General features: G+C 45.4%; 1 protein-coding gene across 2 annotated transcripts in view; it reads right to left on the bottom strand.

Annotated features, from left to right (window-relative positions):
• The window catches only part of EBNA1BP2 (EBNA1 binding protein 2), a 201,046-nt gene that overhangs the window by 122,894 nt on the left and 52,296 nt on the right, over nucleotides 1–25,856 (bottom strand). For both annotated transcript variants that reach the window (XM_033916176.1, XM_033916177.1), the window contains exon 4: nucleotides 8,569–8,753. In XM_033916176.1, the coding sequence (XP_033772067.1) occupies nucleotides 8,569–8,753 (185 nt within the window). The remainder of the gene's footprint in view (nucleotides 1–8,568; nucleotides 8,754–25,856) is intronic.

Here is a 25,856-nt window from a genome sequence, read left to right as displayed (position 1 = left end):
TCCTTTTTTTTTTTTTCCTTTCTCTAATCAACCATCTTTTCCCTACTCACTCATTACAAATAAGATATCTTTGTAATAAATAAATAATCAAATAAACTTTTAAAATTACAATCATCCAAACCATATCCACCTTTTAGAGCAGATTACACCCCATACCCTCAAGTCAATTAACACCTTTAAATATTATTTAATATATATTAGAAATCATCCTTCCAAACTTTTTCTTTTCAAAAAGTATATTAAAGTCAGACCAACTTTTAGCAAAACCTACAGTATTATAACCACTGTTACATTAACAGATTTGCAAATGCAAAACCTTAGTCCATACATAATATCAAACTTCCTCTTCTTGAAATGAGGTGCTGTATGCCACATAAAGTCACATTCCAAATCTCCTCTTGCTTGCAGATCCATACCAACTAGTGTCCTCTCACTTTCTGCTTATACATTCTCATTCCCATCCTTTGGTCCATATAAAATCTCCTCTTCAAACTATTTTTCATAAAGATTTGCAGCGGCCACGATTTCAGCCTTATGATGTCAATCAAAAATCCTTCACCTCATACATATATAATCCCTGTTTCTTTATTATTGACCACCACAATATCTGTCATTTTTATTTTAATGCCAGGCCAACTATATATCAGAACCATCTTTAATAAATCCTCTGCTGCATTAATGGATTTTCCATTACAATGTCATTATTCCATATATCACATCAGACTTCCCCTTTTTTTTTTTTCAATTAAAAATTATAAGGCACACAAAGTCATATTCCAACACACATCTTGCTTGCAGATCCATTCTAATTAATGTCCTCTTGCTTGTAGAATATACTTTCTCATTCTCAGTATCATATATAACTTATCTCCTTCAAACTGTTTTCCACAATCCTCCAACATTTCCTCAGTCTGTCTTTCCAATCAGCAAGTCAATTCAGTCCATCTATTCAACCACTGTCCTTTAAAAAGTCTGTAATATTGCATCTCATAGACTCTTACAGGATACTTTCCATTTGCCTCCTGACAAGATGGAATGTGGAATGTTTTTGAATCCAACTGCAGTCCTTCCCTCAGAATCCCATTAACTTTTTTAAACATATGAATTTCTCAAACAAAAATGAACATTACAACCAAGAAAGTAAATACTTTCATCCAGATCTCCTCTTAAGTAGCCATTGGTGATTCACACTGCTCCAGAAACTCCTTAAGTTTTGCTGCAGATTCAAAATTCAAAGTTTTATTCTTATAAGTGACCCGCATAATTGCCGGGTATATGAGACCATATCTAGCTCCCAGACTTCTCAGCTGTGGTCTCAGGTCCAATAACTGCTTCCTCTTTTGTGCCGTTGCTCTAGCAAAGTCAGGAACGATGTAAATCTTAGAGTCCTGACATTTTAAATTTTTATTATCTTTAGCCAATTTAATTATTTCAGCTACCTGCTGATATCTCAGTAGCTTAAAAATCAGTGGACGTGGTCCTTTCTGGCTGCTTGTCAATCTCGTTGGGACCCTGTGCGCGCGTTCGATTTCCAACGGAAATTTATTTTTTTATCGGGAGCACCTTTGGCAAAAAATTGAGCAAAAATCCAATCGGATCCGACTGTTCAATTCCCTCCGGGACCCCAAGCACCCTTAAATTGCTCCTTCGTTCCCTATTAGATAAATCTTCCAGCTCCCTTTTCAGCGCTTCAATTTCTTTACTGTGTTCCTTATGCTGTACACTTTCCTCCTCACACTTTTCCACTCTTTTCTCTATTTGGTCCACTTTCAATTCCATCACTTGCAGTTTATTTGACACACACACCATCTCTTCCTTTACTTCTTTTATACTTTTAGCACATTCTAAAACTATTTCTTTTACCGCCTGGATTTCCTTCATTATGTCTTTATTTTCTACATCCTCCGGCGGCAACGGAACTGACAGCGGAGAAGCCGTATCAAGTTTTGATCGCTTCACACTTCCTGAGCCGCTTCCCGCTGTCAAATTTTTATTTTGCTTACCCGAAGCCATAATCAATCTCCAATTCACTTTTCAGAGCGAAATTTGAAATTTTTCCTGACTATATTATCTGTCAGTTAGCTTGCCTTCACAGAGCCACTCCATTACCCAGCCATCTTCGTCCGCTCCAAAGCCACGCCCCCTCTCAATGGCCATGTATTTGGTCTTGGAGAATGAGATGTACAATGTCTGCATCTATGAGACAAACTTGGGTTTTTTTGTTACATAGAGCCATTGTACAGATCCATGGTAAGACCTCACCTGGAGCACTGTGTCCAGTTCTGGAGGCCGCATTATCGGAAAGATGTGAAGAGACTGGAGTTGATCCAGAGAATAGCCACTAGGATGGTCTCGGGACTTAGGGATCTCCCTTATGAGGAACGTCTGACCAGACTGTGCCTATATTCTCTCGAGGAGCGCAGAGAAAGGGGGAACATGATAGAAACATTTAAATACATCACGTACCGCATTGAAGTGAAGGAGGAAATAATTTTTCTTAAGTGTCCCACGGCGACAAGAGGGCATCCGCTAAAACTTAAAGGGGGAAGATTTCATGGGGACACCAGGAAATACTTTTTCATCGAAAGGGTGATTGATCGATGGAATGCCACCCAGTCAACTCACCTTTGTCACTTAATTTCACCAGATGCTACTTAGTACATATGTTTTATTGTCATGTCTATATTGTAATTTATGTAAAATGTCATCTCTGCTCTGTCTGGATTATTATGGATATACTTTGTAACCCGTTCTGGGCTCTTTTGGGAGGACAGGCTAAAAATTGAATAAATAAATAAATAAATAAATAATGTGCTCGACTTCAAGAGACGTTGGGACAAACAAGTGGAGTTGCTACAGAGTCATGCTTAAAAAACGGACTCATGGGAGAGGCAAATTTGCTGAGTGGGCAGACTTGTTGGGCCACTGGTCCTTTTCTGCCGTCATACTCTGTGTCTATGTTAGACTACAAAAATTAGATAGCTCTAGGTCTAATAGATGCTGGCATTGTAATCTAGAAGCAGGGACTTTGGATCATTTATTATTTTATTGTCCCTGTATCATGATTTTTTGGAAATCAATTTGGTCTCAAATCAATTGTTTACTAGAAAACCATGTAGCCCTATCATATGATACAATTCTATTTGGAACATCTATGAGAGTAAAAAGTCAAATTTCATCAAATAATAATAAACTTTTATTAATAATGACAGGAGTCACCATACAACATATTACCTACAATTGGAAAGATTACAATAGACTTAGTTATACATTTTGGTGGAATTCATTGTGTCATATTTATAAAATGGAAAGATCAATTGCCATACAAACAGGGAATTATAATAATTTTAAAATGATTTGGGGGCCATTAACAAATTATTGCAATGAGTAGACATCATTTTCCTAATAAAAGTATATTTACATGTAGGGTGAGGGGGGAGGGTAAATAGTTTTTGTTTTAAGGTTTGATTAATAGATTGAAATATAATATATAAATGATATTTTGAATTCAAATACTTGTGGGAAGGGTGGTTGGGGGTGATTAAATTCATGGAGTAACAGTAGACAGAGGTTGTACTCTTCAGGTGCAAATCAACAAAATCACACAAAAAGCATTCTTCACCATGCGCAACCTACGCAAAATCAGAAAATTCTTTGAAAAAGAACAATTCAGACTCATAGTCCAATACCTAGTCCTAAGTCTATTGGATTATTGCAATATCCTCTACCTTTCCTGTCCCACCTACCTAATAAAACAACTACAGACAGTGCAGAACACTGTCCTCAGAATGATCTATTCCCTTGGAAAATTTGACCACATCACCAACGCCTTCCTAGACTCACACTGGCTTCCAATACAAGCCCGCATCCAATTCAAACTATACTGCATGTTATTCAAAACATTAAACGGAACGGCACCCACCCACCTAAACAACCATCTAAACAGGAATCTCTCAACCAGACAGAGGAGAACCCAATCCCCTTTCTCCTACCCCCCTTTAAAAGGAACTAAACGCAAAAAGATGTATGACAACTTACTAGCAACACATGCAGCTAAACTGGATCCCACCATCACCAACCTACTGACAGCTTCAACTGACCTCAAGGCTTTCCGCAAAGAAATCAAGACCCTACTATTCAAGAAATTCACCCAAACGTCCTAATCCCTCCCTTTTCCCCTCTCACCCCCTCTTAGAATCATCTCATCAAAATTGCTTTAGACCTTACGCCTTCAATTGTATTCCTCTTACTGAAAAAGTCCAGCTATCTTTTTTGTTGTACTAGGACCAACTTCTTTAATTGTATTTCTCTTCCTGGAAATGTCCAGCTATCTTTCTGATGTAATCCGCTTAGAACTGCAAGGTACAGGTGGAATATAAGCCAGTAATGTAATGTAATGTATGTAAAATCAGAATTGTATGAATATCAAGTGATTTGTAATAGTTGATATGATGTAGTATTGTGCACTTGTTGTAAGATGAAAATGAATAAAGAATTTAAAAAAAAAAAAAAAAAAAAAAAAAAAAGAAAAAAGAAGAGGTATGCAGGCAGATCGATAGGCTCAAGAGCAATATATCCCCAGGACCGGATGGCATCCATCAGAGGGTCATCAGAAACTTAAAGGGACTATAGCTGAACTGCTTCAACTAATAGCCAATCTGTCAATCAAATCGGGAAAGATTCCGGAAAACTGGAAGATGGCGAATGTTACACCGATCTTCAAAAAAGGTTCGAGGGGTGATCTGGGAAACTACAGACTGGTGAGTCTGACCTCGGTACTGGGAAAGATGGTAGAGGCGCTGATAAAGGCCCGCATCATTGATTACCTTGATGGACACGGTTTGATGAGGACCAGCCAGCACGATTTCAGCAAAGGCAGATCTTGTTTGACAAACTTGCTGCACTTCTTTGAGGGAGTAAACAGGCAGATAGACAAGGGCAACCCGGTCGACGTATATCTGGATTTTCAGAAGGCGTTCGACAAGGTTTCGCATGAACAACTACTTCGGAAAATTGCGAGTCATGGAATCGAGGGTGAAATACTCACAGGCAGCGAGGCAAGCGTCTCGTCATGAGAAAACTTAGCAGATTTGCTCGAGGACGAGGACCCGCTGAATGAGGAGGGTTTGATTAAGGTCAAGGCTGAGGTTGAGGCAGAAGGCAGAACCCCGGTGAGAAGCTTGACCAAATTCGAGGTTGAGACCGGGGAAAGTGGATCCATACCGCCAAAGAGTTTTTCCACCTGAACTTGACGACGTTTCAGGGATAGAGGTTGAAGGTTAGCATAGCGGGCACACAACTCCGGACAATGGTCAGGTCCCAAACACTGAACACACCATCTATATGGGTCAGTGAGGGAGATCGCATGCTGGCAACAGCTACACTTCTTGAAGCCTGTGACTGGCCGAGATATAAACGGAAAAATAGCCTCAGTGAGATCGAAGCCTGCAGGCTGAGGCTGCGAGGCAGACCTGCCGTGACAGAAAAGAAAAATCAAATTAAGTTTAAAAAAAAAAACACGCAAGAAAACAAGAGCCACGGTGAGAGAAGGCACAAAGTAGAACTGAGTCTAGCGCAGAGCATAGAAATAGGACTTCTCGACTCTGCTGAGAATGAGGAGATGCGCGCCTGCGTCAGGCGGGAAGGCACTCGCGGTGCGGCAGTCGCAAACTTTCTAAAAGTTCTTCAAGCAAGCCTTCTTGCGAAGCTGTCCACATCTGGGCTCCGTGGATGACGTCACCCATATGTTGAGAATAGGCTGCCTGATTGTCCTGGGATAATCAAGCTTGAGAAATGGGCATAGACATGGCAAATGAGGTTCAATGTAGATAAGTGTAAAGTGATGCATGTCGATAACAAAAATCTCATGCACGAATACAGGATATCTGGGGCGGTACTTGGAGAGACCTCCCAGGAAAGAGACTTGGGAGTTATGATCGACAAGTCAATGAAGCTGTCTGCGCAATGCACAGCGACGGCGAAAAGGGCAAACAGAATGCCTGGAATGATTAAGAAGGGGATCACAAACAGATCGGAGAAGGTTATCATGCCACTGTACCGGGCCTTGGTGCACTCTCACCTGGAGTACTGCATCCAGCACTGGTCACCATACATAAAGGACACGGTACTACTCGAAAGGGTCCAGAGAAGAGCGACTAAAATGGTTAAGGGGCTGGAGGAGTTGCCGTTCAATGAGAGATTGCAGAAACTGGACCTCTTCTCCCCTGAAAAGAGGAGACTGAGAGGGGACTTGATAGAAACGTTCAAAATACTGAAGGGAATAGACTCAGTAGATAAAGACAGATTGTTTACCCTTTCCAAGGCAGGGAGAACGAGAGGGCACTCTCTAAAGTTGAAAGGGGATAGATTCCGTACAAATATAAGGAAATTCTTCTTCACCCAGAGAGTGGTGGAAAACTGGAACGCTCTTCCGGAATCTGTTAAAGGGGAAAACACCCTCCAGGGTTTCAAGACAAAGTTGGACAAGTTCCTGATAAACTGAAATCTATGCAGGTGAGGCTGGACTCATTTAGAGCACTGGTCTTTGACTTGAGAGCCGCCGCATGAGTGGACTTATGGGCAGGATGGACCACTGGTCTGACCCAGCAGCGGCAATTCTTATGTTCTATGTCTGTGCATCAGAAATGTATGTTAGAAGTGCTTAAACATGGAGAAAGTGATGTAATTCAGCAAAATGTCTGCTTCAAAGAATAGCTCCAAGCTACACCAGGATAAATTTTGCAATAATTCCAGAATCCAGTGGCATCACAATAAATATAATAGAGATTTATTATCAGGCCCAGTTGTGCTCTGGCCTTAACACGCTAAATTGCTGCACGCGCTAGCCGCTACCGCCTCCTTTTGAGCAGGTGGTAGATTTCCGGCTAGCGCACACTAATCTGGTGCGTGCGATAAAACCGCTAGCACGGCTTTGTAAAAGGAGCCCTTAATATAAACCTCTGTAATAATTCAGAATCCATCTCTCCAGTCACTCAACAACCATATCTTCAGTCTTATAACCAACTGATCAGCATCCAATTTCAAGAAACATCCTGCCTGGGCAGAATTCTTTTTCAACTACATGCATGCAAGTAAGCTATCTGTTTTATTTATTTCCAATAAACAGTTAGAAATAGGGAAATGCAAGGTCATGCATATAGGGAAAAAGAACCCGATGTTCACTTACAAAATGGGGGGTTCACCGCTAGGGGTAAGCAACCTTGAAAGAGACCTGGGAGTGATGGTGGACACAACATTAAAGGCGTCGGCGCAGTGCGCCTCAGCCTCAAGGAAAGCAAACAAAATGTTGGTATCATTAAAAAGGGTATCACGACCAGGACGAAGGAAGTTATCCTGCCACTGTATCGTGCAATGGTGCGACCGCATCTGGAGTACTGTGTGCAGTACTGGTCACCGCACCTCAAGAAGGACATGGCAGTACTTGAGAAAGTCCAGAGAAGAGCAACTAAACTAATAAAGGGCATGGAGGACCTCTCATATACTGACAGACTGAAAAAGTTGGGGCTTTTCTCCCTGGAAAAGCAGAGACTTAGAGGAGACATGATAGAAACCTTCAAGATCATGAAAGGTATAGAAAAAATAGACAGGGACAGACTTTTCAAATTAAGGGGAACCACACGTACAAGGGGACACTCAGAGAAATTGAAAGGGGAGAGGTTTAGATCAAACGCCAGGAAGTTCTTCTTCACACAGAGGGTGGTGGATACATGGAATGCGCTGCCGGAGGATGTAGTAAGCAGGAGCACGCTACAGGGCTTCAAAGAATCTTTGGATAGGTACTTGGAGGACAAAGGGATAGAAGGGTACAGATAAGAATAGAGGTAGAGGTAAGTTATAAAATTAGTCAGGGACCACTGTTTCAGGCAATAGGCCTGATGGGCCGCCGCGGTTGCGGACCACTGAGCAAGATGGACCTATGGTCTGCCTCAGCGGAGGCAACTCTTATGTTCTTATGTAAATCCAGAAAAGTGAGTCTTCCTTTGGATGCTGGGTTGGATTAGCTAGCTGTTTAATAATGCAGAGATACATATCATGAGAACAGTATTCTCTTATCCAATGTTGTATGCCACTATTGGAGTGCATCTTGCACTATAATGCTCTAAACATTTTACGGCCTACATCTTTAACTTACGTTACATTACCCTACCTGTGCTCAGCTCATATACTACCAATGCCATGCAAACAATAATCACAAGACTACATTCTGCAATCAATGCCCTTTCCCTGTTCCCTTCTTAGAACATAAGAATTGCCATCTCCGGATCAGACCTTAGGTCCATCAAGTCTGGAGATCTGCACATGTGGAGACCCCGCCAGGAGAACCCTGGCATAGTTTTGGTTCCCATATCACTCTATGCTTCTCATTAGGGAGATGTGCATCCAGCTTACTTAGTTTGGATAGGCCTCATGAGCCTCCCCTTTCCTCTTACATTGTGGATGAGTTATATCAGTTTATCCACCTTTCCTGCAATATGCTGATTTGTAAGTATGCATTAGTATTAAGGTAACCTTTGATTCTTATCCTTCATTGCTACTGGTGAAACTCACAAGCTTATCTCTCTTTGGAAGTCATCTTCTGCATCTATTTTGGACTTTTTTCCCACTGGATCTTGGGCCTGTCTTTGTCCTTCCAAGGTTGGTGCCAATACCGGTGTCAAACCCATAGTTACATCTAATCTTTCTACCCAAGCCAGGTCTCTCTTCAGTTCTGCCAGACACAGTTTCAGGCCCTCCTATAAAAGAAAAAACAGTTAGCATTCTGAAACATATGACAGTACATCTGTAAAATCAGTTAGTAGGCTGAAGCAAGCCAACAGCATACTCTTCTAAGTTGTTCCCCATTTAGTCTGGATAGCAGAGTTGTCTTCCCCTCTCTCTCTCTGCAGAGCTCAACCAGCAGTGAACAAGAAGTACAGTGGCCTGGTGGTTAGAGTAATGAGCTGAGAACCAGGAAAGCCAAGGTTAAAATCTTGCCAGCTACACACACTCCTGGGATCTTTGGCAAGTGATTTTACACTCCATTGCCCGAGTTACCAATTTAGACAGCAGCCATTTTTGGGGTAGAGAACTGCCTTTAGCACCCAAACATACCCTGAGCAAGGAATAAAAACTTTAAGATGCTTTCTGTAGGACTAGACCTCTTTATTATTTGCGAGTTTAATCCAAGATTGAGATACACTGTCTTGAAAATTGCTAACCGTCAGTTCCCAGTTTGATATAGCAAGTGTTGAAGCTTCAGAGCAGTGTTTCTCAACTTCTTCAAGCCAAGTACCCCCTAAGTCTAACAAATATCAACTGAGCACCCTGTCAGTACTAATTGTAATACAATTTCTTCCATTCATTTTTCATATTCACACAATATAATCTTATTAATTCATAATGGTAACCATAAAATTTAAAAAACACAAAGCGCACTGAATGCAGAGAAAATGTTACTGGTAATTAGCATTTATATTTGTTTTGGGTTTTTTCAGAGGTCAAGGCAGATGACTTTAAAATATGCAATGTCACCTCAGTAACAACTATAGAAAAATAGACAAATATAGTGCAAAACATGGACAGAAGATATAAATTCTCAAAACTGACACATTTCGACATTGTATATCTGGATTTTCAGAAGGCGTTTGACAAGGTCCCGCATGAACAACTACTTCGAAAAATTGCGAGCCATGGGATTGAGGGTGAAATACTCATATGGATCAAAAACTGGTTGGCGGATAGAAATCAGAGAGTGGGGGTAAATGGACAATACTCGGACTGGAAAAGCGTCACGAGTGGAGTGCCACAGGGTTCAGTGCTTGGAGCCCTGCTCTTCAACATATTTATATTCAATGGTATTTTAGTGAGCATAACAAAACCAACAATCAAGAAACAAACCATGTAAAGACACGCTCAAAATTTTTGATATCAAAATCCAATTGCTGAGAACAAAGTTACCCAAGAAGCCCCACCCAACACAAACCTCCCCAAAAGAAAATAAAGAACCCCCCCCCTTCCAAATACAACCTATCCAAAAGTATACAAAAATCAGGGAAATCAGGCATAATAAATGGAAACAAAATACAGAAAGTCAACAATTCAGCAAACGGCTTCTGGCCAGTGGGGTCATCGTTGTCCAAAAGGGTTCCCAAGTGCGCTGAAAAACCCGGCCCGATGGAGAAGAAAAGTCCAACACATCCCTTCGCTCCCACATCAAGAGAGTAATCATCCGACATCGCCAAAGAGAGTAATCAGGAGCAGTATCTTCAAGCCATTGTAGTAAAATACATTTCAGGACCACCAAGACAGTCCATTTAAGGAAAGCCACAGCTCCCCACACACGGGGGAAATAATGTGGAATAGATCCAAACAATAGCAAAGGGGAGCGACGAACAGTAATTTTCCAAATGCGCTCCACAAAAACAAAAACAGAATTCCAAAACGCCTGAACATTGGGGCAAATCCAAAACATGTGTCCCAAATATACCTCCCCCACCCAGGAGCGACCCAACTTAAGATGCTCCATGTCAGTCAGGCGAGTTTCCTGTAAACAAGCAATATGCGCGTGATAACGTTGTAAAGCTGCTAAAATTCCAAGAGGTAAGCCTAAAAGAGGTACTCAGAGCAGAAAATCAGGATAAGAGTGAAGTAATGAAGAAAGAAAAGAAAAGAGAAACTACCCCAGGAGCCCAGCCTTCCCCCGAGGTAGGTACGCCACACTGGTGGCATGGCCTGAAAAACCACACAAAAACTAAACTGTAACAGTAAATACAGAAATAACATGTTGAAGGAGGACCTCCCACCCCCACAAACCCATCCCAACCCAACCCCAACCCCCTCCCCACCTTCCCATACCAATCCCCCCAGAATCCCAACCACCAACCCACACTCCATCCCACAGAAGTGGAGCAGAGAAGGAGTCACACAAGGTCCCCCTGATCCATCCGCTCCAAAAACCTCCCACCAAAAAACCCAACCAACACAAAATCCCCAAGCATTCCCACACCAAAGCAGCCACTCCCCACACACAGCCACACAAACAAAAACATCAGGGTGCGTAAGCCTCAAAAAAAAAAGGAGCCAAGGGACAGCTGCCACACAGGGCACCAAGGAACTACAAAGCCCTCTGGGTCACCTACCCCGAGAACAGCTCCAGGGCTAATGTACATATATCTCACAAAACCACACAACCATGATATTTGCAAACAAGCCCAAACATTGTGAGAGGAATCCCCCCCAGAGTCCATACAAAACGGCAAACAAGGAACATACAAGCACGCTCCCCCAAGGAAACCATTCCGACCCCAACCATCCACACGAACACCAACCCTAAGCAAGTACCACTCAACCATACAGCAGACACTCAAGAACAATTAAACATCCCATCCCAGCAAAACAAAGGAGATGCCCCGGGACAAAGAATACCCAACTCCAGTAAATGTCCAGGAAAAGATGGCCAGTAGGCCCACAAATGAGGAGGCATAGCTGTTCTTCCGATCCACAGTCCAAAAGTAGTGTCCAAGAGGTATTCCTGTCACCACCAAAAAGCCAGACGGGTAGTTATAGGCAGAGGGGCCAACTAAACGCCCCTCATATACCCAGATGCCAACGAGGAGGTAGAACAGGCAAATAAGATCCGGACAGAAAGTCAAGAAATCCCACACAAGCGGGGGCAGAACAAGGACAAATTTGGAGGAACTCCAACAGGTAGGTCCCGAAAAGTTGCAAGATGTGCAGCAGTCATCTAATCAGCCCAGGACAGGGTTGTAGAGCGGATGAGAGCAGTCAGAGTGCTATGCACAAACAGAGCCCAATGAGGCATCAACAGAAACTGTAGGCACAACTCCATGTCCGGAACTCTCAGGGGGCCGAAGAAGGCCCAGACTCTCCCGGTAGAGAGTTAATAGGCCTGAGCTTCTTCCGCTGAGTGGAAACTTTTCCAGCCCACTGAGGTCCAAACTCGCAGCAACGCAGGGTAGATCAATTGAAAACGTTGCTTTCCATCAAAGAGCGCTGAGAACACTCGCAAGAAACGCCGCCTGCGCTCCTGCAGTACCGGAGAGTAATCTTGAAATAAGCGGACCGAGGTGCCCTCATAGGTAAGGGTGTTGCGCTTTTGTCGATAGTGTTTCATAAGTTCCATTTTGTGTGCTGAGTTATGCACTTTGAAAATAGTGACCCGAGTTCTAGTGTGGTCATCCGCGCGCCTCCCAAGACGATGGGCCCGATCCAATCTCAAAGGTCCCATACCATCAGGGAGCGGCAGTTCAGTGCGGAGCCAGGTCTCCAAAGTGGCAAGCAGACGAGCCTCGGGTACAGTCTCAGGCAATCCAATTAATCTCAAATTGTCCCGTCTCGAGCGATTCTCGAGATCCTCAATTTTGTCTGCTTGCTTCAATATCTGCTCCTTCAAGGACGCAAGATCCCCCGCCGATGCAGCATGGGCCTCCTCAACCTGAGCTACCTGAGTCTCCAGTTCACCCGTTCATCGAGTCGTTTCAGAAACTAGAGATTCGAGCAAAGATAGTTGGCCCGACAATTGATCAAAACGTGCGTCCAGGGCCCGTACAACTGAGGCAGACAAAGCTGCAATATGTGCTTCCGATAATGGGAGCTCTGGACCTGCTACCGCCGCCATCTTGGTGTCAAGCTTCGGGGTCCGGGATTCCCGATCCCGAGCTCCACGAGTCACTTTGCCGCTCATCACCGGGCTCTCAGGCTGAAGGAAGCGAACCATAAACCAGACACGGTAAAGCTGTAATATTGGGTATGCAAAAACTCAGTAAGGAGGGCACAGGGGGACCCGAGGCCCTGGAGCTCGAGCAAGACACGTCCTGCTCGGCTCAGCACATCACGTGACTCCCCAACATATTTATAAACGATCTGGAAATTGAACGACGAGCGAGGTGATTAAATTTGCAGACGATACGAAGTTATTCATAGTAGTGAAGACTAAGGAGGATTGCAAAGACATGCAAACAGCACATAAACACGCTCGAGAAATGGGCCGCGACATGGCAAATGAAGTTTAACATGGATAAGTGTAAGGTGTTGGTAACAAAAATCTCGTACACGAATATAGGATGTCTGGTACAGTACTTTGAAAGACCTCCCCCAGTAAAGATACTTGGGAGTACTGGTCGACAAGTCAATGAAGCCGTCTGCGCAATGCACAGTGACGGCGAAAAGGGCAAACAGAATGCCTGGAATGATTAAGAAGGGGAACACAAACACATCGGAGAAGGTTATCATGCCACTGTACTGGGCCTTGGTGCACTCTCACCTGGAGTACTGCGTCCAGCACTGGTCACCATACATGAAGGACACAGTACTACTCGAAAGGGTCCAGAGAAGAGCGACTAAAATGGTTAAGGGGCTGGAGGAGTTGCCGTACAGTGAGAGACTGGAGAAACTGGGCCTCTTCTCCCTTGAAAAGAGGAGACTGAAAGGGGACTTGATCGAAACGTTCAAAATACTGAAGGGAATAGACTTAGTAGATAAAGATTGTTTACTCTTTCCAAGGTAGGGAGAACGAGAGGGTACTCTCTAAAGTTGAAAGGGGATAGATTCCGTACAAATATAAGGAAATTCTTCTTCACCCAGAGAGTGGTGGAAAACTGGAACGCTCTTCCGGAATCTGTTATAGGGGAAAACACCCTCCAGGGTTTCAAGACAAAGTTGGACAAGTTCCTGCTAAACTGAAATGTATGCAGGAGAGGCTGGACTCATTTAGAGCACTGGGCCACCGTGTGAGCGGACTGCTGGGCATGATGGACCACTGGTCTGACCCAGCAGCAGCAATTCTTATGTTCTTATACACTAAATTGAAAATAAAATTAATATCAATAGGTCCATATATTGAAGTTAAAGATTTCCAGTTTCTCCGTTTCAAGAAAAAAACAAAAAACGCCTCCAAAACCTTCGTTAGCCAATCATCTTCCATCCTGCTTAAGTTCATTGATGAAATCATATGTCAATAACTTTTTTTTCTTTTTAAAGGAGCTCAATCAACTAGCTTAGATATTATGATTCTTACAAACATACAAGTCTCAGATGTAAGTCAACTTTCATTTATTTAAACTATATAAATCATATCCTTTTCGGAGAAAGAAGACAGAAAAACTTATATTCCATTCTTTCAGCGCCTCCGACATTGCTAGGTGCCATTCATATCAAAGTTCCATGTTTAATAATAATAATAATAACTTTATTTTTGTATACCGCCATATCCAGGGAGTTCTAGGTGGTTCACAACAATTAAAACAGAATTACAAACAGTACAGTATCAATTGATCAGAGTTGCAGGCAACAAAGTAGTTGAATTTAGAAGGAGTAGGAAAGAGTGTGTCGGGGGGGGTACAGTAGGGGGAGGGAGTTAGGTTTTGGTTCTTTGAGGAGGGGGTATTAAGGGTCTTGGCTTTGGAAGAGGTAGGTTTTGAGTAATTTTCTAAAGCTGAGGTAGGTGGGGGCAACGCGGAACATTTGGACTATCCATTGATTTAGTTTGGCAGCCTGGAAGGCGAAGGTTTTGTCGAGGAATTTATTGGAGTGACAGAGTTTTAGGGAAGGGAAGGCGAACAGCTGAATTCTGCGGGAGTTCTTTTTTCTGTGGTTCAGGATGAAGTGTGGGTTGATGTAGCTTGGGGATAGACCAAATACTGTTTTGTAACAAAAACAGGCAAATTTGAATAGGACTCTGGATTCTAGTGGCAGCCAATTAAGTTTGTGGTAAAAAGGAGTGACATGTTCCCATTTTTTCAGGTTGAATATGAGGCGGACAGCGGTGTTCTGAATCATTCTGAGTCTTCTGATGGTTTTCTTCGTGGAGCTCAAGTAAATGATATTACAGTAGTCTAGTATGCTAAGAATGGAGGATTGTACTAGCAGGCGGAATGACGTGTCGTTGAAATATTTTTTTATGGTGCGTAGTTTCCAGAGCACCGAGATACTTTTCCTAACTGTAATATCTGTGTGTTTCTCCAGGGATCGATGTTTGTCCAGTGTGACTCCCAGTATTTTTAAGGTTTGTTCGAGGGGGAAAGTCGATCCTTTTACTTGAATTGTGGTGTCTTTGATTTTATCATTGGGGGTAGCTAGGAAGAATTTTGTTTTGTCGTGGTCTAGTTTTAGTCTGTAGGATAGTGTCCAGAGTTCTATCTGATTGAGTGTACTTGAAAGGGAGGTGAGAAACTCTGGTATAAAACTGGATAGTGGGATGACTATTGTGATGTCATCTGCGTAGGTGAAAAATTTTAGCTTGAGGCTTTGCAGGAGGTTTCCCAGGGATGCAAGGTAGACATTAAACAGGGTGGGGGACAGGGGCGAGCCCTGTGGAACACCACAGGAGTTATCCCAGCTGTATGAGAAAGAGTCATTCCTAAATACCCTATATGATCTGTTTCGTAGGAACCCGTGGAACCAGTTGAGGACCTGGCCGGAGATGCCGATGTATGCAAGGCAGTCTAAGAGAATGTTGTGGTCGACTAAGTCGAATGCACTGCTCAGGTCGAGTTGCAGGATCAAGGCGTGTGTGTAGGTGATCTAGTAGGGAGGCTATGATGGTTTCGGTACTGTGGTCAGAGCGAAAGCCTGATTGATTGTTGTTTAGGATGTTGAATTTTTCCAGGTATGTGGAGAGTTCGGCATTTACCACCCCTTCGGCTATTTTGGTGAATAGCGGAATGCTTGCGATCGGTCTGTAATTAGACGGGGTATTGGATGGTTCTTTTGTGTTTTTTATGATTGGGGTTATCGAGATGTGGCCTTGTTCTGCTGGGAAACTACCTGTGGATAGAAGGAGGTTTATCCATGCCAACATATTGGCTTTGAAGTGGATCAGAGCAGTTTTCATAATGTTAGGGGGGCAGGTATCCAGTCTGCAGAAGGAGTTGGTATATTTGTTGAAGTATTTGTTGAAGGTATGCCAGTCGATAGTTGTAAATTGATTCCAGCTTAGGTCCGTTCTGGACCCTGTCTGTGTCTGGGAGAATTGGAAAGTCCCCGTGGGGGTTGGGTGGGGCGGTTAACAATGATCTTAATTTCTGTATCTTAGAATTAAAAAAGTCTGCTAGGGTGTTAGCGGTTAATGTGGATTCATCAACATGGTTATCAGTGAGTGTCTCAAGGTTGTAGAGGTCGTTAACCAGTTTAAAGAGGTTACTGCTATTAGTTGCGACATTTCCAATTTTGTGGGCATAGAAATTTTTTCATTTTTCCTTGGTGAGGTTTTTGTAGTTTTTTAGTTTGAGTCTCCATGCTACTCTGTGCTCCTGGGTTCCAGATTTAATCCATAGTCTTTCTGATTTTCTAAGATCCCTCTTTACTAGTAGTAACTCTGAATCGAACCATCCCTCCTGATTTGAAGATCTAATTCTACGGGTTTTTATGGGGGCTATTTCATTTAGAATGTTTGTACTGTCTTTGATCCAGGAGGTCATACGTTGATCCGTTTCTTTGTTTTATTTTGCTATAGTTTCATAGTGGGACCAGAATTCAACCGGGTCGATCTTACCTCTAGTGGTGTAAGTTTTGGTGTTTCTTTTTTTGCTGTTTATGGTGGTTTTTTGTTGGTAATGAATGGAGAAGCTACATAGTTTGTGGTCAGACCATAGGGAGTCTGTCCAGCTATCTTGTTTCCAGTAGAATTTGGGGTTGGTTTGTTCTTTGGCGGAGAATGTCACCAGGTCTAACTAATGACCTCTTTGGTGGGTTTTGATGGGCGGGGGTTTGAAGTAGTCTAATTGAGAAATAAGTGACCAAAAGTCCGATATATCTGGCTGGTCTGTTTGCTCTAGGTGAATGTTGATATCCCCGCATAATAGGTTGTATGGACTTGCTAAAGAGTTAGTTAGTAGACATTCTGCGAAGTCCTCCTAGGCTAGGGTCCATTTTATTGGTGGGATATAGAACAAAGTGATTGTTAGGGGGGAGGCAAATGACTTTGAAGTTAGTGAGATGGTTAATATTTCTGAGTTGGGAGAAGATTTGGTGTTAAGTGTGGTGCAGTTTAGATGGTCTCTATAGATTATTGCTAGTCCTCCTCCCCTTCCCCAGGTTCTGGCTAGGGATAGAATCTTGAAGCCTGGGGGAAGACAGTCTTTGATAATAATATCTTTGTCTGATAGCAGCCAGGTTTCTGTGAGTAAAGCAAAGTTGGGATTGGTTTCAGGGTATAGATAGTAGGTTACTCTACAGGACAAAAGCGAAAAGCGTATGTGAGTTTTAGGGTAGGAGCACTATCAGGTCCTGGACCTGAGGGGCCGCCGCGTGAGCGGACTGCCAGGCGCGATGAACCTCCGGTCTGACCCGACAGGGGCAATTCTTATGTTCTTAAGTTAACCAGTCTTTGATCAGAATGGATTTGTTTTTCATCAATCTTATGTTTAGGTAATATCCTTGCAGGTTCTGGTAGTTAGTGAGGTCTGTTGGGGGGTAGTAGGAGTAGGCTAGTTTTTTCAGTGATCTTTGTTTTTTCATGTGAAGTTTGGTAGATCTGTGGGGGAGGGGAGTTTTGGGGTTGAGGGAGGACCTGTGTCAGGGGGTGGACCTGTATCTGGGTAGTCAAATGGAGTGTGGTGAGTAAAGGTATGGAATTTGGATTTTACCGTGCGGTATGAGGAGTAGTGAACTGGGATAGGTGCAGAGTATATTGGGTTGGCTGTGCAGATCTTGATGGAAAGTAGATAAAGCAGGAGCAGTGAGGCGCATTGGTGAGAGTTTGGCCAGGCCATAGTGGCGCGCTTGTGGGGGATGTGCTTGTTGTTTGGAAGTTAGCAGGAGGGTGTTGTGGAAGGAGTAGAGGGTGGTGTGTGTGAGATTACGGGGTAAATAGTCTTTGTCCTGGTTGTGCAGGTTTATCAGGTTGAAATAGTATTAGTCTGGGTAATCAGGTTGTGGCGCCTGTCTGATTGAACAAAAATTTGTCAGGCTATAAAGGCTGTATGGGCTGCGGACGGTCTGGTTGGGCTGCGGACGGTCTGGTTGGGCGTATGCTTAAACAATGTTGTAAGAGGTTGCAGGCTGCTGTGGTGTTGGACAGGCTACTGACTACTATAGAGTTGCAGGGCAACAGAATGCTACAGGGATGCAGGTTACGGGTTATTACACAAGGCTACAGACTATGGCAATGAGCAGTTTACAAGTTTACAGTGGTTTGCAATGATTTACGAGGCTATCTGCTGCTACAATGTATTACAGGTTTCGGACTACCTTGACAACTAGTGTAGTGCGGCAATTTGTAGTTAGTTTACCACTGCGGCTTTTATAGTATTATGTACGGCTATACAAAATAAGTTTTCAGTTTTTGTGATATTTATCAGGCTGGGTGCTAGGTCTGGATCCGTAGAAAGGTATCTGGTCTGTAATAGGTCTGTTCAGCTTTTGCAGAATTCTTCGGGTAGGTCTGCCTGGTTTGGATCAGTACAGGGTGTCCAGTCTGTGGTAAGGTTGTTCAATAAGGTCTGGGTCCGGAAAGCGGGTGACCTGGTTGTGTGGTCTGGACCTACCGTGAAAGTAGGTCACTGCCTCCATATTCAAGGATATGGGGTTTAGCTGTGTGGTTCCTAACTCTGGGTCCAGCGATTCAACAGGCACCTCGTGCAGGCACTTCGCAAAGGTGCATGCTAAGGCGCACGCGCCTTTGTCGTGCGCCTTTGTTGGCACGCCGAACAGCTGCATGCCGTTGGTGCAAGAAGTTTTAAAGGTCAGCGGTCTCCTGTAGGTCCGAGAGGGGGGGTGGAGCAGTGTTCCCACGCTCCTCTCCGCTCGGGAGATAACGAGGGCTCAGCAGCCAGCAGGTAACTGTGCTGGGGCCGATTGAAAAGGCTGGGCTCCGGTGGTGCAAGAAATTTTAAAGGTCGGCGGTCTCCTGTAGGTCCGAGAGGGGGGTGGAGCAGTGCTCCCACGCTCCTCTCCACTCGGGAGACAACGAGGGCTCGGCAGCCAGCAGGTAACTTAAAATATTATAGAATATGAATTTGTAATGAAATGTTGTACTTAAAGCGTTGTATAAGAGTTAAACAAGTGAGTATTTATAAGTTCATATGATTTTATCTACTACACTTGTTGTAATATGCAAAAATGAATAAAGAATTCAAAAACGAAATTGAAAATAAAATAATTTTTCCTACCTTTGTTGTCTGGTGATTTCATGAGCCTCTGGCTGCACTTCCTTCTGACTGTGAATCCAATATTTCTTTCTGCCTCTGGACCTCATTCCCTTCCCCAACCAACATCTTTCTCTGTCCCTCCATGAGTCCAACTTTTCTTCCTCTTTCCTCCACTCCTACTGACAACATGCCTCCCTCCCTCCCTCTCTCTCACTGTTCCTCTGTCTTTCTCTCATTCCCTCCCTTGCTGCAAAGGGAGTGGGGAAAGAAAGAGAGAGAGATATCCAAGATGCATCTCTCCTACTCCCTCTACTGCCACATCCAACATTTCTCCCTCTCTCATCCCCTGGATCATGCGCAGCATTTTTCACCACTGCCCACAAGCCCCATGCCCATTTCTCCTTCTATCACCCCTCTCCAGCACCATTCCACATCTCTCCCTCCATCACTATGTCCAACATTCCTCCCCTTTGCATCCCCTTCATTCTGTCCCTCTGTTCCCTCTCCACCACCATATCCAACATTTCTCCCTCTTATCCTTCTATTCTCCATGCATCTCTACCTCACTCCTCTCTCTCTCAATGCCCAATTTTCCTCTTTTTTTCTTTCCCCATGTGCACCATCTTTTCCCCTCTCACTCACACACTCATGCCCAACAATTCTCCCTTTCTATTCCCTCCCTCCTATGTCCCAAGTTAGTGCCCCTTTCCTCCCTTCCTTCAATGTCCCATGTTCATGCCCCCTCTCTTCCTTCAGTATCCCGAATTCGTGCCCCCCTGCCTTTGTCCCAAAATCATGCCCCTTCCATGTCCCAACACACTCCCCCCTCCTTTTCTACCATTGTCCCAGATCATGTCCCCTCTCTCCCTTATTTGCTTGCTCCAGGGCTGCACTCACTTCCTTCAGGGCCATCCAGCTGGGCTGCTCCTTCTGCCTTCAGCGGCACTTGTTGCAGGGATGAGCGGGCAGCGGCTCACACACTGCACGTGGTTGACCCACAAGCCTTCCCTCTAATGTCAGCTCTGACATCAGAGAGGTTTCCGGGTCAGCCACGTGCACTGTGAAAGAGCCACTGATGCGTCCCTGCAATAAGTGCTGCTGAAGGCAGGAAGGAACAGCTCACCTGGAAGAAAATAAATGAGATCCTCTGCTGACCCAGAAGGCTTTCCTCCCATGTCAGCTCTGACATCAGAGGAAAGCCTTTTGGGTCAGCTTCGGTAGAGGGGGAAACAAGAAGAAGGGCATGGGATTCCTGCTGGTGGAAGGGGTTGGCGGGCAATAAAGAGGGCATGGGGAGATCCGTGCAGTGCCACGTACCTCCAACAAGTGGCTCGCGTACCCTTACAGTGTATTGAGAAACACTGATTCAGAGGACCAGAAATTAGCAGGTGTAGGACTACAGGAAATATGGCCCCTCCCTTTTTAAGCCCGAGAGGTGGAAAGCCTCCGGGACCCCAAGAGCATTGAGATCACTTTATCTGAATACCCCTTCTTACCTAGGTGACCCCTTTCAAGAGCCAAGCCGCAAGACAAAAGGGACCTGGATCGAATATCGGAATGGGACCCTGAGTTAGAAGGTCGTCCAAAAGAAGCAAAGGAAGAGGATCTGCTACCAGATGCTTCACCAGATCTGCGTACCACGGTCGTAGAGGCCAATCTGGAGCCACCAGAACCACGAGGCCTGGATGGCGAATTATGCGGAGAAGAACTCTGCCCACTAATAGCTACAGACGGAACACATACAACAGCCCCTCCGTTGGCCATGGTTGACCCGGAGCATCCAGGCCCTCGGCCTGACCATCTCTGCAACAACTGAAGAAGCGTGGCGTTTTGGCATTGACACTTAGAAACATAGAAACATAGAAAATGACGGCAGAAAAGGGCCATAGCCCACCAAGTCTGCCCATTTCAAGTATCCGCCCCCCTGAATTCACTCCCTTAGCGATCTTACGTGAATATCCCATTTTCTCTTAAAATCTGTCACGCTGCTGGCCTCAATCACCTGCAGTGGGAGTCTGTTCCAATGATCCACCACTCTTTCGGTGAAGAAGTACTTCCTGGAGTCGCTATGAAACTTCCCTTCCCTGATTTTCAGCTGATGCCCTCTGGTGGTCGAGGGTCCCATGAGACAGAAGATATCATCTTCTGACTCGATACGTCCCGTGATGTACTTAAACGTTTCAATCATGTCTCCCCTCTCTCTTCGTTCCTCCAGTGAGTACAGCCGCAATTTTTTCAGTCTTTCTTCATACGGAAGATCCTTGAGCCCCAAGACCATCCTGGTGGCCATTCGCTGAACCGACTCGATCCGCAGCATGTCCTTCCGGTAGTGTGGTCTCCAGAATTGAACGCAATACTCCAAATGAGGCCTCACCATGGATCTGTATAACAGCATCATAACTTCAGGTCTCCTGCTGACAAAACCTCTACGGATACAACCCATCATTTGTCTTGCCCTGGAGGAAGCCTTCTCCACTTGATTGGCAGCCTTCATGTCACTTGTGGCCATCAGGTCCATGAGGGGCTGACCCATGGCTATGGGGCTTAGACACCACTCTCCAGAATTTAACACGTGACATCTTAGGAAGTCCACCTGAACATTCTCCACTCCAGCTATGTGGGATGCTGAAATCTCTTGAAGATGCGACTCTACCCAGACCATGAGCAGAATCGCCTCCTGCACCAAAGTGTTCCTGATGCCCTCCTAATTGACATATGCCACTACCGTGGCATTGTCCGAAAGAACCTGGACTGACTTGCCCATCAGAAAGGACTGGAAGGCTAGCAATGCCAGACGGATGGTTCTGGTCTCCAAAACATTGATTGATCAAGAAGCCTCCTCCATGGACCAGGTGCCCCAAGCTGAGTGACCTAGACACTGAGCCCCCCAACCAAGAAAACTGGCATCTGTGAGCTGCGGCTGATCTAGACTTTCCCCTTGTACAAGATGGGGGGTCTGAAGCCACCAGCGAAGACTGCCCCGAGCTAAGCCCGGAAGCGGAATAGGGTGATCCAGACTGTGCCTCTGAGGCGACCACCTCCGAAGAAGAGCATACTGAAGAGGATGCATTTGGGCCTGCGACCACCTCACTACATCGAGGGAGGCAGCCATCGACTCCAAGACTTGGAGGAAATCCTGCGCCTGAGGACATCAGGACGCTATAAACAGGCGAATTTGAGATTGCAATTTACTCACCCGGCCTCTGGAAGGAAGACCTTCCCCAAGTAGGTGTCGAACAGGACCCCAAGATATTCCACGCGCTGAGATGGAGACAACCAGCTCTTTGCAAGGTTGACTACCCATCCCAGCGACTGCAGAATCTCCACCACCCGAGCCGTGACCAGAGTGCTCTCCTGGAACGACTTGGTTCGAATCAACCAGTCATCCAGATAAGGATGAACAAGAATGCCCTCTTTGCGCAACGCTGTCGCGACAACCACAATCACCTTGATGAACGTCCGTGGAGCCATGGCCAAACCAAAGAGAAGTGCACAGAACTGATAGTGTTGCCCCAAGATTGCAAAGTGCAGGAAGTGATGATGGGAGGCCCGAATAAGAATGTGTAAGCAGGCCTCGGTCAGATTGAGAGATGTCAGAGATGTCCCCTGGCTGAACCGCCAGAATCATAGAATGCAGAGTTTCCATGCATGTGAAGGAAGGCACATGAAGAGCCCTGTTGACCCCCTTCAAATCCAGGATGGGTCGAAAGGTCCCTTCTTTCTTTGGCGCCACAAAGTAAATCGAGTACCAACCTGTGCCTCACTCCAGCAGAGGAACTGGAACCACCGTGTGAAGATCCAACAATCTCTGAAGGGTCTGGTGAAAAGGCCTGCTGCTTCCACGCCACCTGTGAGGGAGAAACGAGAAAATGGTCTGGCAAGGACCGGGCGAACTCCAGATCATAGCCGTCCCAGATCACTTCCAGAACCCACTGATGTCTGCCCACTGTGGATAAAAGTCTCTTAATAGGCCACCCACCAGAACCAGGACAAGTGGCAGGAGACCCGGCGGGGGCGCTACCCGCCCCACGCCCCACGAAAGGACTGAATGCGCTGGAAGATCCTGTCTCTTGAGAGCCCAGGAGACTGAAAAGAAGCAGCCCCTCAACTGGAGCGGAAATAGTGGAAATCACGCCCACGAGCAACACCAAGTCGAGCCAGCGGCCTAGGCCTATCCTCAGGCAAACGAGGCACTTTAGAATCAGTGAGTCTGAACCAACTTGTCCAGGTCCTCACCAAACAAGAAAGATCCTTTAAAAGGAAACTTCATCAACTTAGATTTGGCCACCAAATCCACTGACCAAGCGTGAAGCCACAAGGTACGATGTGCTGCCACTCCTAAGGCCAAAGACTTGGCAGAAGCTCGCAAGAGATCATATATGGCATTCAAGATATAAGAAGCACCCAATTCAATTTTGGCAACTTCTTGCCTTAGCAAGTTCCAATTCTCAGATTTATCATCAAGTACATGCTGGGCCCAACGAAAACACGCCCGAGCCACCAGCCCGCCACACATAGCCGTCTGGACTGACAGAGCCATCACATCAAAACTCTGTTTAAGGAGGGACTCCAATTTACGATCCTCCGGGTCCTTCAAGGCCACACCACCCTCAACAGGCACAGTATGCCACTTAGAGATGGCTGAGACCACCGCATCCACTACAGGCAACCTCAGAGTATCACTATCCCCTTCCGGAATGGGATACAGGCAGGCCATGGAGCGCGCAAAGCGAAAAGGGGCTTCCGGCATCTGCCACTGTGCAAGCATGATGTCCCGAATATCCTGATGCATAGGAAAAGAGCAGGAAGCAGAGCAAATCCTCTTAAGCAAGGGGTCCACCGTACACGGGGGCTTTGACACGGGGTCCTTAAAATACAAAATCGAGGAGACCTGAAGGATTAACTCATGGAGCTCTTCCTGCTGAAAAATGCGCACCACAGATGCATCTTCGCTGGCTGGGGGTTGCTCGAACCACTCGCTGGCGGAATCCGGCTCCCCAAGAGGATCCTGGAATTCTCCCCAAGGGTCCAGGTCCTCATCAATCACCTCGTGCTCCTCTGGGAAAAAATCCCCATCCCAAGAGACCCTCGGGTGTTTGAATGAGAAAGGAGTAGAGGGGCGAAACTGCCACTGTGTGGGGCCGCACCGGGGAAGACGTCGGGGGTAACTCCCCCGAGTGGACAAGGAACCTCCTGCCGCCAGCACATAAGCTTTACAAAGTGCTAACATAAATTCAGGGGGAAAGACCCCCGGCGGCACCAAGGGACTCCCTGCCCCAGCAGGGGACCCTGATATACCTTGCCCCTGTATTTCCAGAACAGGTGGAAGGTCACCTGAGGTAAATGAAATGAATGAGGAGGTTCCCGCTGAAATTGGACCTGAAACTGCCAAAATCGTAGCTCCTGCAGCCAGTGGTGTCTGAAAAGCCTGGGACTTTCCCGACGCTGAGGCCGAGGAATCGACTGATGCGAAAAGGGAATCCCCAGCCGAACTAGTGGTAATGGAATCCTGTGCGCTTTGACTGTCGGCAGCTGGGGAACCCCCTGCGTGGGCGTCGGGGGAAGCACGGGCTTCCCTATGATCCGAAGCCAAACCGTGAGGCACATGCGGCGGGGTGCCCTGGCCGCCACCAAGGCTTCCCCACTGCTCCGGCCTGCACAATACTTGCACAGGCCAGCCAAGAGTATCCGCGCCTGGAGCACTTTTTCCCTTTAAAAGAGCTCATTGTGCTGAAACCTGCCCTAGCTATAAAGAAAGTGCCGGTTAGTTGAGAAAAAACACAGAAAAAAAGGCAGTTATAAAGGGAAATGAGCCTTTTAGACCGGCACACCTCAAGATTTTTTTATTATTTCTTTTTATTTAGTCAGAACAGACTCTACGGCTGGAGGGCTGACAAACCAGGGGGCCAGGCCATTTGCTGAGGCCCACTGCAAAAATATGGGGAGGTAGAAGAAGGTGGGGGGAGGGACCCAGCACAAGACCCGTCAGGTTTAACATCCCCAAGGTCAGACGGATCCCCAAACAGAACCTGCCCAAGCTCTATCCGGCACAAAAAGGGGAACCAGGAGTCCACAAACAAAGTTCGAACAGTGCTAAGAGGGGAGCTGAAAAACCTTACTACCTGCTACCGGAGACTGAGGAAAACTAGGGTAGCAAGAGGGACATGCTATACTGATATACAAGTTTGATCTCAGTCTCCACCTGCTGATAGCATTGAGGCATATTACCATTCGTAAGGACTATACCAGTCTACCAAGCGATATAGAACATCATTTAGCTGTCTATATTTTCACTATTGCATGCCTGGCATTTGCACAGTGCTGGTGCTCATCCAAGTTACCCACGCAAAAGTATCTCATCCACAGGTTGGACTATATACAGTTAATGTGTAAACCCACTGCGACCAGATGACAGGCTTTGCTTCCTTATCATAGAACATGGGATATCTATGAGAATTGGAGATCTCGCTGTAAGGGGTAAACTGTGCTCCTTTCTGTGCATTTGCTCTATATTACTCCATGCTGGGGGTGGGTAAGGGGGAGGATGAAAAAAGGGGGGAATAAGTGTAGATTGCCGTATTTGTTTACACTTCTCCCTCCATATTCATGATTTCTGCACTCACGGTTTCGCTTATTTGCAATTTTTCACATGCAGACTCCGCCCCCCAAAATTAATCAACACTGAACCCAAACTGCATTTGAAACCAAGATGCAGGTGATCAACCTTCAAGTAAAAGAATTATCCTGTAT

Source organism: Geotrypetes seraphini, chromosome 12, assembly GCF_902459505.1.
Source record: "Geotrypetes seraphini chromosome 12, aGeoSer1.1, whole genome shotgun sequence".
Classification (NCBI taxonomy): domain Eukaryota; kingdom Metazoa; phylum Chordata; class Amphibia; order Gymnophiona; family Dermophiidae; genus Geotrypetes; species Geotrypetes seraphini.
Note: the sequence above shows the minus strand (reverse complement) of the source record. Positions and strands in the feature narration are given on the sequence as shown.